The following is a 14,262-nucleotide window of genomic DNA, read 5'->3' as shown; positions in this document are numbered from 1 at the left end:
TGTTCAGATTGAAGTAGAACCCTTAGTGGTTACAGATGATGTGAAATTTTGGAAAATATATGATACTGTGACATGTCTTAAATCCAGAAATCTGTAGTTCGCCCAAGAAAAACCTCAAGATTTACATCAAATATAAAGCTAATTATCATTATCGAAGGCTATAAAAGCAAAAATAATTGAACTAATGTATGGACATTTGGTGAAGTTTGGTTATAATAATAATTAATAGACCAAAGATACACATGTCTTTGTCCAAAAATTGTTCAGGTGGAAGCCCACTTTGAAGATCCAAACTTTGGTTTCACATTCTGTAAATTTTTTTGCAAATCTCTGATTAGGAGAATATATCAGTGAGATGTTCCGCTCACGTCTTATGTAAAAAGGTGGGGAAAATAATGAAAAAAAGACAGTTTGAAGTTCAAAATGACATTTTAATTGTTATTCTTTTAAATTAACAAACACTGCTATACATATTGCTGTTTTTTTATTTTTTTTATTTATTTTAAGTCATTTTCAACGGTTAAAGCATTTAAAAAGTAGTAGAAGGAGCTGAAAACAGGCGATAGACAGTCAATGACATTTACAGTAGAGGCTCTACAGTCAATGGCTATTTTTTTATTCAAGGGGCATCATTTCCACAAACACACACATGTTTTGGTAAAAATTAATTCCACAATGTTAATCTTTGCCTGGCATTAAAATCTATAATAGTAGAAAAATCACCCAACCCACACGTTTGATCTTAGCTAGTAGCAGCAGATTGTATCGACTTTTCTGCATCTCGAGCAACAAAGTTTCCAACTTCAACAAACATGAAGCGCTTCTTAAATTACCCCTGACATTTATTTAGTAGGAATGTCTAAAGTCTCAGACTTGGCTGTTCTCTCCTCAGTGCATGATTTTTAAAACCTCTTCCCTTTAAAACACCTACTTGTAAAAAAACAAAAAAATCAAGGTGTTCACTCTTTCATGCCAGGCCAGCTGTATGTAGAGTTCTTCTTTCCCTGGAGTCCAACACTAAGAACCTGAACCTCCATCCCAACCAACCACTCCTGCAGTATCAGCACATCTGAGCTCAGTTTGAGCACTAAAAAGTAATCCATACAAACACAGTAAAAACAGGGTTGACATCATTGGCAGTTGGCGACACTTTACACCACAGTGGCTTTATTATTATAAGAATCTTCCTGAAGGACGGATGGCTAATGAATGACAGTGTTACACGTGTCTCTCACTCACATTTTCAGATAGTTTTTTCTTCTTCAAAGCTGCTGAGAGGTGACGTTGGTAAAGGGTGAACGTGTTCTGTGATGGTTTGGTGATATTTGATGAGACGTTATATAGCGCTATCCCTGACGCTAATGTAAATCACATACACAAGGTTGTAAAGTTACACACTTCACAAAGGAAAAGAACACCAAACACTACATAAAGTCAAGCCCCATGTGGAAAAAAACAAAGCATAGTGAAGAACTGGTCGTGTTTTTGTTAAATTGGCTTGAATCCTTTAAGGACACGAGGACAACCACTGTTTTTATTTCAGCCGGAGAGGACAAACACTTTGTAAAATGTAACCGGCACAGGTCATAAATACGAGGAAAGAGATGAAGACGACATCAGAAATGTTCACACACTCTTTTAGAAGCCATGTTTGAAGGCATGAAAGGACAAATCGAAACGGAAAAGACGTCTACGTGTGTCTCTTTCTCCTTGGAGTGCTGACCTCGCTTGGTGTTTTATTGGCTGATTGAACTTGGCAGAGTGCAAAGTCTCTTCCACATGGCTTTTAAACATTTAAAAAATATATATGTATAAAGCCTATGTTTATATTTATTTATATATATATATATATATATACACACTGCTGCTAACGCACTGTGACGTCACCATCAACGAACAAGGACCGAGGCGTATTAAGAGTCCGTCCAGTAAACAGGTTGAAATGGAGAGGGGAGCACGCTCTGTTATGGATCAACTCACACGGATAAAAAAAGAACTTCTACGCTGAAGCGGCGCTGTAGCCCTTGTGGTGGTTCCAGGAGGGAGAGGGCTCACATGGTCAGCTTGGTCTGGACTTTTTCCTGTGCTCTTTAACCCTCCTATTGTTCATTCAACATTTATCATTCAGAAAATAATAATTTGATGGGCACAATTTATTAAGCATGAAATTATCATGATATTTTTTTAATGTGCTGAATACATAATGCACGTCTGGGGTCAATCTGACCTCAAGCCCCAAATTAGAAAAGATTTGGATGAAAACTGAAAGTTTGACCTGATGGTGGCGCTGCAGTAAAGGTCAAAGGTCATATCATCACCACAACCAATAGGTTTCATACTCTAATGCTCATTAATGTTGTCAGTTTCCATCCAAATCTTCTCAAATGTACTATTTAAGATAAAATGATTCTAATATAAAAGTTTGTCCTGATGGTGGCGCTAGAGAACAGGTCATGGTTTCATTATCAAGGCCTTATTAATGGATTCAACAAATAAACAAAGTGACTGACACAAAAAAAAAAAACGTGGTCAACTATTTTCTGAAAATGATTTTCTGGGGTCAGATTGACCCCGAGGGTAAAACGTGTTAGTGATATTAGAGAATAATAGGAGGGTTAAAGACACTGAAGGAGCGCAAGGAGCAGGTGGAGGTGGAGAGCGTGCAGTGTTTAACCAGGACTTATGAGGGTCCCTCAGAGGGCCAGGAGGGTGGGGGAGTTGAGGGAGTCCGAGGATTGGTCGCCACTGCTGCTGCTGCGCCGATGTGCCTTTGAGCAGGACTCAGAGGAGGGCGATGGGCTGTCGGGCTCCAGCATGTTAGGATAGGTGAATATGAGACTGGGGGCGTTGGGCGTAGCTGCTGGGGTGCTGGCAGCCACCACCGGCGTGTTGAGGCTGTCTCCGTCAGGGCAGTACATCCCCCCTCCCCCTCCTCCCCCGCCCAGACAGATGGGCTTGATGACGGAGCGCTGGGACTTCTCCACGTCCTCCTCCATGTCCTGAGGCTCCTGTTTCACCACCACGTGGTTGAGGTGAGCGCGTGAGCTCATGTTGGAGCGCATGGTGAGCGGGAGCGGGGCACACTGCACCTGCTGCTGCTGCGGGTGTGAAGGGTGCTGCTGGTGGTGCTGGTGGTGGTGGTGGTGGTGGTGCACCGACGACTGGTGGCGGTCGTCCATGGGCAGCTTGCACACGGGGTTGTGAGCAACCAGCATGAATTCCAGCTTGTCTTTCTCCTTCTGAAGGTTCTCGATCTCCTTCTGCAGGTCGGCTTTCTCCTCCTCAAGCTTCTCCGTCTCCTGCAACAAAAACACGAGATACTTCAAACCTCACACTTTCACATCATATCTAGGGATGGGTTCAGAATTAAATAAATAAAAAATAAATAACCTAATAAAAGTGAACCTTCCTCTTGAGTTAGCTTTCTGTTAGCATCTCTAATGCTAACGAGTCCTAAATCAGCTGTAAAATACACTAAAAACTAATATCTATCATCTAATTTATTTCCTATCTATTGATTACCTTGTTAGGCTTCCTAATCAATGAAAATATAAGTTTTAATATTTTTGGTGTGGGTGTCTGAGCCTTTTTGTGTCATAGAACCCATAGATTTATATTTTTTTCAAAACTTGATATGAAACATATTTCAATAATTATTAACTACATATGTGTAGAACTGTGACATGGTTCCACAGTTTTATGTTAAATTATAGTTGACAATTTTTATAGAATTTTCATGGCAATTACGATTACAAAGTCAATTATCTAAACTCAATTACAATTTAATTACGATTATGACAGCAACAGATTTTTTTAATTACAATGACACCATAATTGTAAATGATTACAATGATAAATGAACTCAACCCTGCCACCTGGAGTTTGCAGGGGCAGGGGGCGTGTTTTTGGCTTTATCTCCTCTACGGGACAGCACGTGTGAGTGAGTTCTGTAGTGTGGCTTGTTTATGTGAAGGTCTGGGTGAGAACACACTCAGTGATCATCTAACTAAGCCTTACATGTTCTGAGAAGTAGAGAAAGCAGCGACTCCTAAAACAAGTATTTTAATACAAAATAAGCTATAAAATAAAAACGTATCAATAGAGGCGATATTAAAAATAGAAAACTGGATATATCTTGACTCTCGATATATTGCTGAACTTGTCTTTTTGGGATATTGTACAATTGTCTTTGTCTTTGTCGTTGTCTTGTATGTTATTAACATTATTATTGTGAAAAATAAATATTACAAATTGGAACATTTTGACATTTTATTATTTACATTTATTACCTCACAAAAGTACAGAACATTTCACAGATGAAAGGTACCATCCCTACATATATCACACTGTAAAATTACAAAATAGTCCACAAGAGGACGCTGTGTGCTAACTCAGCTTCTCTTCAGCTAATGGTTTTTTCTTTTTCTTTTAATGAAACAAACACGTGTTTTAAACCCAAAGGACAAACATCACAATGTTCAGGTTTTATGTTTGATTGTAAAGACACAAATTGAGTAAATATTTTCATCATGTGGTACAGTATCATCGCTTGGTATCATGTCAAACATTTTTAAATAAGCATTGGCACGTTATAGTAGGGGTGTCCCAATCTGATATTGATATCTGTATGGGATTATATTAGGGATGTAACGATTCACTTAACTCCCGATACGATTCGATTCACGGTTTATTTTACAAAATGGGACTGTAGACAAATGATGACTGAAAAATATTCCTTTATTTTTTTGGGGGAAAAAAAAAGCAATAATACAAATGAAGAATAAACCTATTAATTTAAATTCTGGTTCTATAGTAAAAAATGCAAAACTGCATAATAGTTCCTTTTCTTTTTAAAAGTGCAACTGAAAACGTATTTTGTGCCTTAACAATTAGACTTAAAAAGGAAAACAGTCATTTCACTGTATTTACATCAGATATTTGTTTATGAACATGTTTAAGAGTAGAGGGCGGCCAGAAAGAAAGTAGTAGCAGATTCCGCCCGCCGCCAACACTTCTGGGACAAGAGAAGGATAAATATATATATAAAAAAAAAAGTACTGCGATTAAATTTTCAGGGTAATGATGTGAAAACCATGATACCTATGAATCAATTTTTAACTGCCTTACGATTAATTGTTACATCTCTAGATTACATTGATCTGTATTTAAAATCTCAGATATAATCAGTCTATTCCAGACTCCACAGCGCTCTAATAAATGGGTCAGTTTGTTGACCATTGTTCTCTGTTTGAGGAATATGACTTAATCAATACTTTTCTAATATTCCACACGACATGACAAGTAATAAAAGTATGTTTAATCATAATTTGTATGGGATCAATCGATTTCGTATCAGAAGTGTTGATTGGTGTTGTTTGGGGACACTCGTACGCAGGGCTGGGGTCAATTACATCTTTCAGTTACAATTACGTTTTCAATTATCCATGTTCAATTACAATACAAATATGATTACAGTGACCAGCATTTTTTCCCATTACATTGAAATCACAATTATTTTTTATCTTCAGAAAATCAAAAGAGTCTGAAATAAATAACCTAATAAAAGTTTAGCTTGTGTTAGCTTTCTGTTAGCATCTCTAATGCTAACAGGTCCTAAATCAGCTGTAAAATACACTAAAAACTAATATCTATCATCTAATGTATTTTCTAACCATTGATTACCTTGTTAAGCTTCCTAATCAATGCAAATACAAGTTTTAATATTGTCTGAGCCTTTTTTGTGTCAGTATACGCATAGATTAAAAAAAGTTTAAATAATAAAATGTGTGAAATCTTAATATGAAACATATTTTAATAAATGTTAACTACATACAGTATGTGTAGAACTCTACTTAGAACTGTAACATGGTTCCCCAGTTTTGTGTTAAATTATCATTTTCATGGAAATTACAATGAAACTACGATTACGACAGAAACAATTTTTTTTAAATTACAATTACAATTACAATTATAACTATGCCATAATTTTAATTAATTATCAATTAAGCAATTACATTTATAAGTGACCCCAACCCTGCTCGTAAGCCCCGCCCTGCACCCTAAAAAGAACACACAATGTGAGTTTTTTCACTTTGGAACCAGAACAGGAGGTTTGTTCTCCGCACACATCAGAGATACAGTGACACGTCGTCTGAGAAGCAAAGGTATGAGGAAGAGAAAAACTAGAGGAGCAAGAAAATCACGCACCATAACTCACGACTCTCAGAACAATGGAAAAGAATGAGCTGAGTTTACTTTGAACGTTTTTAACCTTTATTTTTAGGTTCAGACGGTTTAGTTTTGTTTTTTCAAACCAAAGAAAACACAAAGGAGTATGCTGTCATAAATGTAAAATAATGTATGTGAGAAGTAATCCATTACAAACCAAAGCATCTCAGATAAAAGGTCAAAGTGCTGTGAACGTCGTCTAATGGGGAGGTTCCCACACATTTTCAGGTCGTGACCCCATTTTTATATCACAAATGTTTTTTGTTTTTATTTCTAGAATTAGTTTTTAATCCTGTTTATTAAAATGTTACAAATACAAAGTAGCCACGATTAGTGACAATGTGACAAGATATTTTTAAACTGCATTTAATTTGAAACAGATTTATATTATAGAAAGTTTAACTATAGGATACATAAATAGAATTTTAATCTGTTTTTACTTAGACATTTCAGGTGACCCCATTTAAATTCCAATGCGACCCCACATAGGGTCTCAACCCCAAGGTTGAAAAACCCTGAATTATACCCACTTACAGTGGCTGGAGTTTTAACATGATTATGTGTTTTAGCCACTACTTTAATTAATTCATATATTTATTTAAAAATGTGTTCTATTAATGACCATATATATTTTAAAGTATGTTTAATTAATTGATTGATTGATTGATTGATTGATTGATTGATTGATTGATTGATTGATTGATTGATTGATTGACTGCTGCCAACAATATTTAATTGTATTATTAAATCACTGCAATGGCAATACATTCAATTAAATTACAGTGAGTGTCTAAACTATTTGATTTTTCAATTCATTTTATCCATTTTTTCACATCAATAGGTGGTAATTATATTTTCGAACATTTTTTTTCATCTTATGGCTGTAAAATAAGAAAAATACCAAAAGTATTAAAGGAAAGAAATGAGTTTTTAATTTCTTCTATGATTGTCATGTATTCAGGTTTAAACGTGTCAGATTGTTTTTAACCACTGACACATAAAACAATCACAATAATCCCACTGATTATGGACATTAAAAGTCAATCTATACATATATTTTTTCTTTATGTTTTTAGCCAACCTGCCATTTACAGTATGATTGTCACCACCCAAAAGCATCTTTATAACGTGTTATTATTGGTCCTTCACAAAGAGCTGAGCAGTGGATAATGTGTTTAGATTCATAGTCAAAGCTTATGATCAATAATTATTATTAGTATTACAAACAATCAAACGTATTGACTTCTAACAAACTGTCTCTTTTCTATAATTATCAGTCATTTCTTTAACTAACACACATCAAATATCTTTAAACACGACAAATCCACTTCATCCAATCATAAAACAGATAAAAAGTGTTATATATATATACAGTATATATACCTAACCTGAACCTCCATTCTAGCCCTTAACCCTACGAATACAATACTACATATTACACCAGCTGTCTGGAATTCTAGTTGGATAAATAAATATAACAATGGTTTTAAAGTCATTTTAGTTCAGGAACCAAATAAGGAGCAGTTTGATTTAAACATTATTGTGCTCTAGTTTTCAAAATCAGTCCCAGCAGGAACTTGTTTTCATAACATATTTTTGTGTAATTTAGTGTAATTATTGATGAGAAATTGCAATATTTTTTAAAAAATTGAGATTTCTTTTCTTAATGTGGGATCAAAAATGACTGCATTCATGTGATATAAGCGTGGGAAAACTCCTAAAAATATGAAGGGGTTTCATTGAGTTTGTGAATATAAATATAATACATAATATTCAGAATCATTCATGTTTTCTCTGTCTTATTCACTGTCTTCTGTGGGCCGGATTTGGCCCCCGGACCTTGAGTTTGACACACATGTATAATACAGTATATATTATGATAACCAGCATTATAACAGTTTAGTGTGTTTGACATCATTAATGTGAACAATGTCTAAAAGTAACAGTGAAGTAATCTATTACCAACATGAATCACGTATGGCTTCACACCAGTGTTTTTCAACCTTGGGGTCGTGACCCCATGTGGGGTCGCCTGAAGTGTCTAGTAACTGTTAAAAGAAAAATAGTTTTCTTTTTCAAATTTAAACAACACACAATCTTGAAACAACTGTATTTTACTCTTTCATTTTCTGAAACATTTAGTTTAAATAAAACGAGAAAAAGTAAAATAAATAAATAACACGCAGTATAAATATACACATCTTGTCTCTTCGTGCAGTAATCCTGGATAAAACTCAGTGTTTGTTACACATTATAACAAACATAATTAAAAACTCATAAACTCTGGGGTTGCAATAAATTAGTGATATCAGAGTGGGTCACGATCCAAAACAACCACTGCGTTACACAGAGAAGTGTTTTAATGTTTAGATCACGTGTCAAACTCACGGCCCGGGGGCCAAATCCGGCCCTTTAGGGCATCAAATTCAGCCCAGTGGAGAAAATAAAAATGATAGAAAAAAACAGGAAACATTTAGTTTAGTTAGTTTAAACGAATTCAGCTGTAGATATCTCTGCTCCTCCAAATACACACATTTCATTAAAATCCACAATGTTTGCAGAGCTCAGTTTTTTTATCACACAACGACAGTCATTTTTCATCTCAAATTATTCCACAAAATCTCTCCTGAAGTTCCTGCTGGGACTGATATACTCACATACTGTATCATTTATATCTCATTTATACATCATTTATATCTCATTTATATCTCATTTATACATCATTTATATCTCATTTATACATCATTTATATCTCATTTATATCTCATTTATACATCATTTATATATCATTTATATATCATTTATATATCATTTATATCTCATTTATATCTCATTTATACATCATTTATATCTCATTTATATCTCATTTATATCTCATTTATATATCATTTATATATCATTTATATATCATTTATATATCATTTATATCTCATTTATATATCATTTATATCTCATTTATATATCATTTATATATCATTTATATCTTATTTATATATCATTTATATCTCATTTATACATCATTTATATCTCATTTATATATCATTTATATCTCATTTATATATCATTTATATATCATTTATATCTCATTTATATCTCATTTATATATCATTTATATATCATTTATATCTCATTTATATATCATTTATATATCATTTATATATCATTTATATATCATTTATATCTCATTTATATATCATTATTCTCATTTATATATCATTTATATCATTTATATCTTATTTATATCATTTATATCTCATTTATATCATTTATATCTCATTTATATCATTTATATCTCATTTATATCTCATTTATATCTCATTTATATCTCATTTATATCTCATTTATATATCATTTATATATCATTTATATCTCATTTATATCTCATTTATATATCATTTATATCTCATTTATATATCATTTATATCTCATTTATATCTCATTTATATCATTTATATCTCATTTATATATCATTTAAATATCATTTATATCTTATTTATATATCATTTATATCTCATTTATATATCATTTATATCTCATTTATATATCATTTATATATCATTTATATATCATTTATATCTTATTTATATATCATTTATATCTCATTTATATATCATGTATTTATCATTTATATATTATTTATATATCATGTATTTATCATTTATACATTATTTATATATCATGTATTTATCATTTATATATCATGTATTTATCATTTATATATCATTTATATATCATTTATACATGGAAGTGCAAACCGGGACACATTAATGTAAAATCTGTGGGACACTTAAACTCAAACTGGTCCGTTTTTGGCCCCTGAACCTGAATGAGTTTGAAACCACTTTAGATGATGAGAAGTTTGAACCAGATGAGGCGTTATCCTCCATGGAAATAAAATAAAATAATAATAAGAGATTTTATGTCAATTTGCTACATAGCAGAACATGTATTAAGAAAAACACCACAATTTTAAAACGACATAAACATTAGAAAATGTGTTAAAAAAAAAAAAAAAAAAAAAAAAAAAGAACTCATATTGAAAGACATTTAGCAAAACAATTTGGTGAAAAGAGGTTTTTAGGCCTCGTTTAAAATCATCTGTTGTGTGCGTGTGACACTGAATGTTGTGTCATTATTATTTGAACAAACTTTAAATTTTATTCCTTTTCAACTTTGGGGTCGGGACCCCATGTGGCATCACCTGGAATGTCTAGTAATTGGTTAAAAGCAAAAAAAATAAATTGGTAAAAATTGATTAAAATTCTATTATTATTATTATTATTATTATTATTATTATTATTATTATTATTATTATTATTATTAATAATAATAATAATAATAGTTATAATTTTTCTAATGACATCACACACACAATAAATATCCAATAACTGTTTTCTATACTTAAACTTTGTGAAATATAATCTATTTCATATAAAATACAGTAAAATATCTTGTCACTTTGTAATCCTAACTACTCTGTATTTATAACACACTTTAATAAACATGATCAAAAACTAATTCTAGAAGTAAAAAATGTCTCTGGGTTTGTCAGACATTTGTGATAGATGGGGTCACGACCCTAAAAAGCTTGGAGCATCTTTGTGACCAAAAGTGACATTTTGGGTGTTTTCATTAGTTTGCGTCTCAATATTCCAGTGATTTTCAACAACACCTCACAGATCACAGCCTCTACCTTCAAAATAAAGGTCAAATATGTTTTATGTGTAATAGCCCCGACCAACCACAGACGTTTTAGGGATTTTTCAGTGAAATCCTGGATTTCTTATGTTGCAAAATATACGTATGTGTATTTATTTATTTTTCTTTTAAACTGTCCGTGTGCCAAAAATAATAATGCATTAAAATTCTGCTATTAATTAATGACAGTGTAGTAATATTTTCATCAAAATTATTTAACTTTGGCCTTGATTTTTGGGAATACTGTATATATATATTATTATTGTTTGTATATATATATATTAGTGTTTTTCCTACTGAAAAATTAGAGGTTCTCTTGTTGAAAAGTCCATAGAAAAATGATAATACATTTTATATCTATGGATAGGTCTGAAGTAGTAAAAATAATAATAATAATAATTCATAGAGTACATTTTTATTACACTTTTATGAGACAGACCGTTTGTGTACACAAGGTGTACGTGTGTATGTGAGTTTAAATGAGTGTGTGTGTGTGTGTGTGTGTGTGTGTGTGTGTGTGTGTGTGTGTGTGTGTGTGTGTGTGTGTGTGTGTGTGTGTGTGTGTGTGTGTGTGTGTGTGTGTGTGTGTGTGTGTGTGTGTGTGCATTGGTGCTGACAGCTGCCTACAGCACATTCCGTCTATTCTGAGGTTGTTTTTTTAAGTGAACTCTGGCTGTAATTGGGCTAATGAGTCGTTTTAAATGTGGTTTAGTGTCTGACAGACGAGAGCCGTGGAGCCTGGAACAAACTGCTTTTCGTGGCTGTGTGTGTGTGTGTGTGTGTGTTTCCGTCATCAGACCCTGAACTAATAGACAAACCAGTAAAGCCAGGTTGTAAAATCAAGGCGTGTACTTCAGTCGCTCATCAGCAACCTGGACTGGTGCCAGACGTCTGAACTCATGTGACTTCTATGAGTGGTGGGGGGCTACTCACCCCCTGCAGCAGCTCGGTGAGCTCTCGTCTGCGGTTGCGACACTTAGCGGCAGCTAGCTTATTCCTCTCACGCCTCACCCGCCGTTTCTCCTCTTCCTCCGGGGTGAGCTAAGGGCACAAAGAAAGGTTCAAAATCACACAATGGGTTCAATTACATTTTTCAATTACAATTACATTTTCAATTTTCATTGCTCAATTACAACTCAATTATGATTACGATAACTGGCCACTCGATGGCGCTGAAAACGGCCAGCGCGGTGTGTTGACATGTTTTTACCAAGTTAAATTCCTTGCACTGTTCTAAACTGTTCTCATTAAGATTCAGATTTTTTCCAATTACAAATACATTGCAATTATTATTTTCTCCTGAAAGTTAATCACAATTACATTGCAATTATTAAAATTCATTTACAAGAGTTGCAATTTAACAATAATTATAAACAACAGTTTCCGATACATTTACAGTATTTTTACTCTTTGTATCGTCACTATTTAAATAAAATTCTGTTGTATCCCAACTCTAACCCACTAATCTTGATATGGCACATATTTTAATAATTGTTAATTATATGTGTGTAAGACATTGGACTGTTTTCAGTTTGAATTGTAATTGACAATTTTAATCAAATTTCCATGGTAATTACAATTACAAAGTCAATTATCTCAACTCAATTACAATTAATTTATGATTACAACAGCAACAGATTTTTTGAATGACAATAAAGATGACATTTATGCCATAATTGTAATTAACGATCAATTACGTGATTATAATTATAACTGGAGCAGGATGAACAGAGTGTGGATGAACAGAAGCAGCAGAGGAACAACCAATGAGCTGCAGCGTTATTAAAGCTGTGGTCCACACCTGTTCGTCCCGTTTGCGGCGCCCTCGGGCGTCCCCGATGGAGCGTATGACCCCGGGTCGGGCCAGGGCGTTGTGGCCCAGCAGGCCCGGCCCGTTGCTCAGGTGGTGCCCGTACGGGTGTGAGCGGGAGTACGGGTTGGACATGGAGGTGATGACTGTGGGCTGGACCATCCACTGCAGGTCTTGGCTGGTGGTGATTGCATTGATGGTCGGGATGAAGGCACTGTTGGAACCGGGCATGTCCACCCTGTACTTCTGGAACCACATCAAACAGTTCATTTAGAGAAATTCATCCAGAATGAGAAAAGTGTTGTTTATACATCCTATTTCTCTGGATCTGCTGTGTCATGCTATCACTAAGCTGATGAAGCAGATTCATGCTTTCATTAGAGAAAAGTCAAAGTTGTCCTTAAAGCACTGGTTCACAACCTTTTTAGGGTCGTGACCCCATCTTGATATCACAAATGTCCTGTGACCCCAGAGATATTTTTTCTTCTAAATAGTTTTTGATCATGTTTATTAAATAAAGTGTTACAACAAATACAGAGGAGTCACGATTAGTGACAAAGAGACAAGATATTTTACTGCATCGTATCTGACATAGATTTATATTTGAGCATTTTCTACTTTGAACAATTTTAAATTCAGACTTTTTTTTTTTTTCAAACAAAAGAAAACACTGTCAAAAGTATGTCGTCATTGTCATGAATATAATGTATGTGAGAAATAATCCATTACAAACTAAAGCATCTCAGTGTGAATGTCGTCTAATGGAGAAAAACATTTTTATTTCACAAATGATTTTTTGTTTTGTTCTGTAGAATTAGTTTTTGATCATGTTTATTAAAGTGTGTTACAAATACAGAGGATCCAGGATAATAGTGCACAAGGAGACAATATTTTACTAGATTTCATTTGAACTAGATTTATATTTGAGAAAGTTAAAGAATAGAAAACAGTTGTTTGATCGTTATTGTGTGAGACGTTATTAAAAATTTAAAATGTAAAAAAATAATTTTAATCAATTTTTACCTACGTTTTTTTTGTGTTTAACCAATTACTAGACATTCCAGATGGCCGCACAAGGGGTCCCGACCCCAAGGTTGAAAACACTGCCTTAAAGGAAAAAAGTTTGATCATATAATAAATAATAATAATGCCACAACATTCAGTATGTTACATCAGCGATGAAAGATTCACACACACACACACACACACACACACACACACACACACACACACACACACACACACACACACACACACACACACACACACACACACCACCCCCATCATCACATTCACACGTTCTCCACATTGAAGCTTATAGTAAATGATTAATTTAACAGTGTTAAGCTCACACAGTGGAACAGTGACACATGCTGTGATTCACGTGCACGGGGAATCCCGTAAGGTGTCCATGGGTCTAGTTATTAAAAGAAAAGAAAAACGTATGAACTGCACTTTTAAATGTTATCAAAGGAAAATAGAAGTGGAAACACAGCTGACATGCGCAGATTGACTCAAGCTTTGAG

At 33.8% G+C, this 14,262-nt stretch overlaps 1 protein-coding gene across 4 annotated transcripts in view; it reads right to left on the bottom strand.

Moving 5' to 3' along the window:
* Window positions 1–473: 473 nt before the first annotated feature.
* The window catches only part of fosl2 (FOS like 2, AP-1 transcription factor subunit), a 15,988-nt gene continuing 2,199 nt past the window's right edge, over window positions 474–14,262 (bottom strand). For 2 of the 4 annotated variants that reach the window (XM_028438605.1, XM_028438608.1), the window contains exons 2-4: window positions 12,728–12,979; window positions 11,860–11,967; window positions 474–3,299 (exon numbers count right to left, since the gene is read on the bottom strand). In XM_028438605.1, coding sequence (XP_028294406.1) covers window positions 2,694–3,299; window positions 11,860–11,967; window positions 12,728–12,979 — 966 coding nt within the window. In that variant the 3' untranslated portion in view covers window positions 474–2,693. Of the gene's footprint in view, window positions 3,300–11,859; window positions 11,968–12,727; window positions 12,983–14,262 lie in introns of all 4 variants that reach the window. The other 2 variants (XM_028438604.1, XM_028438607.1) reach the window with 1 other exon arrangement.

This window comes from Gouania willdenowi, chromosome 22 (genome assembly GCF_900634775.1).
Source record: "Gouania willdenowi chromosome 22, fGouWil2.1, whole genome shotgun sequence".
Lineage (NCBI taxonomy): Eukaryota > Metazoa > Chordata > Actinopteri > Blenniiformes > Gobiesocidae > Gouania > Gouania willdenowi.
This window is presented reverse-complemented; position numbering and strand designations above follow the sequence as displayed.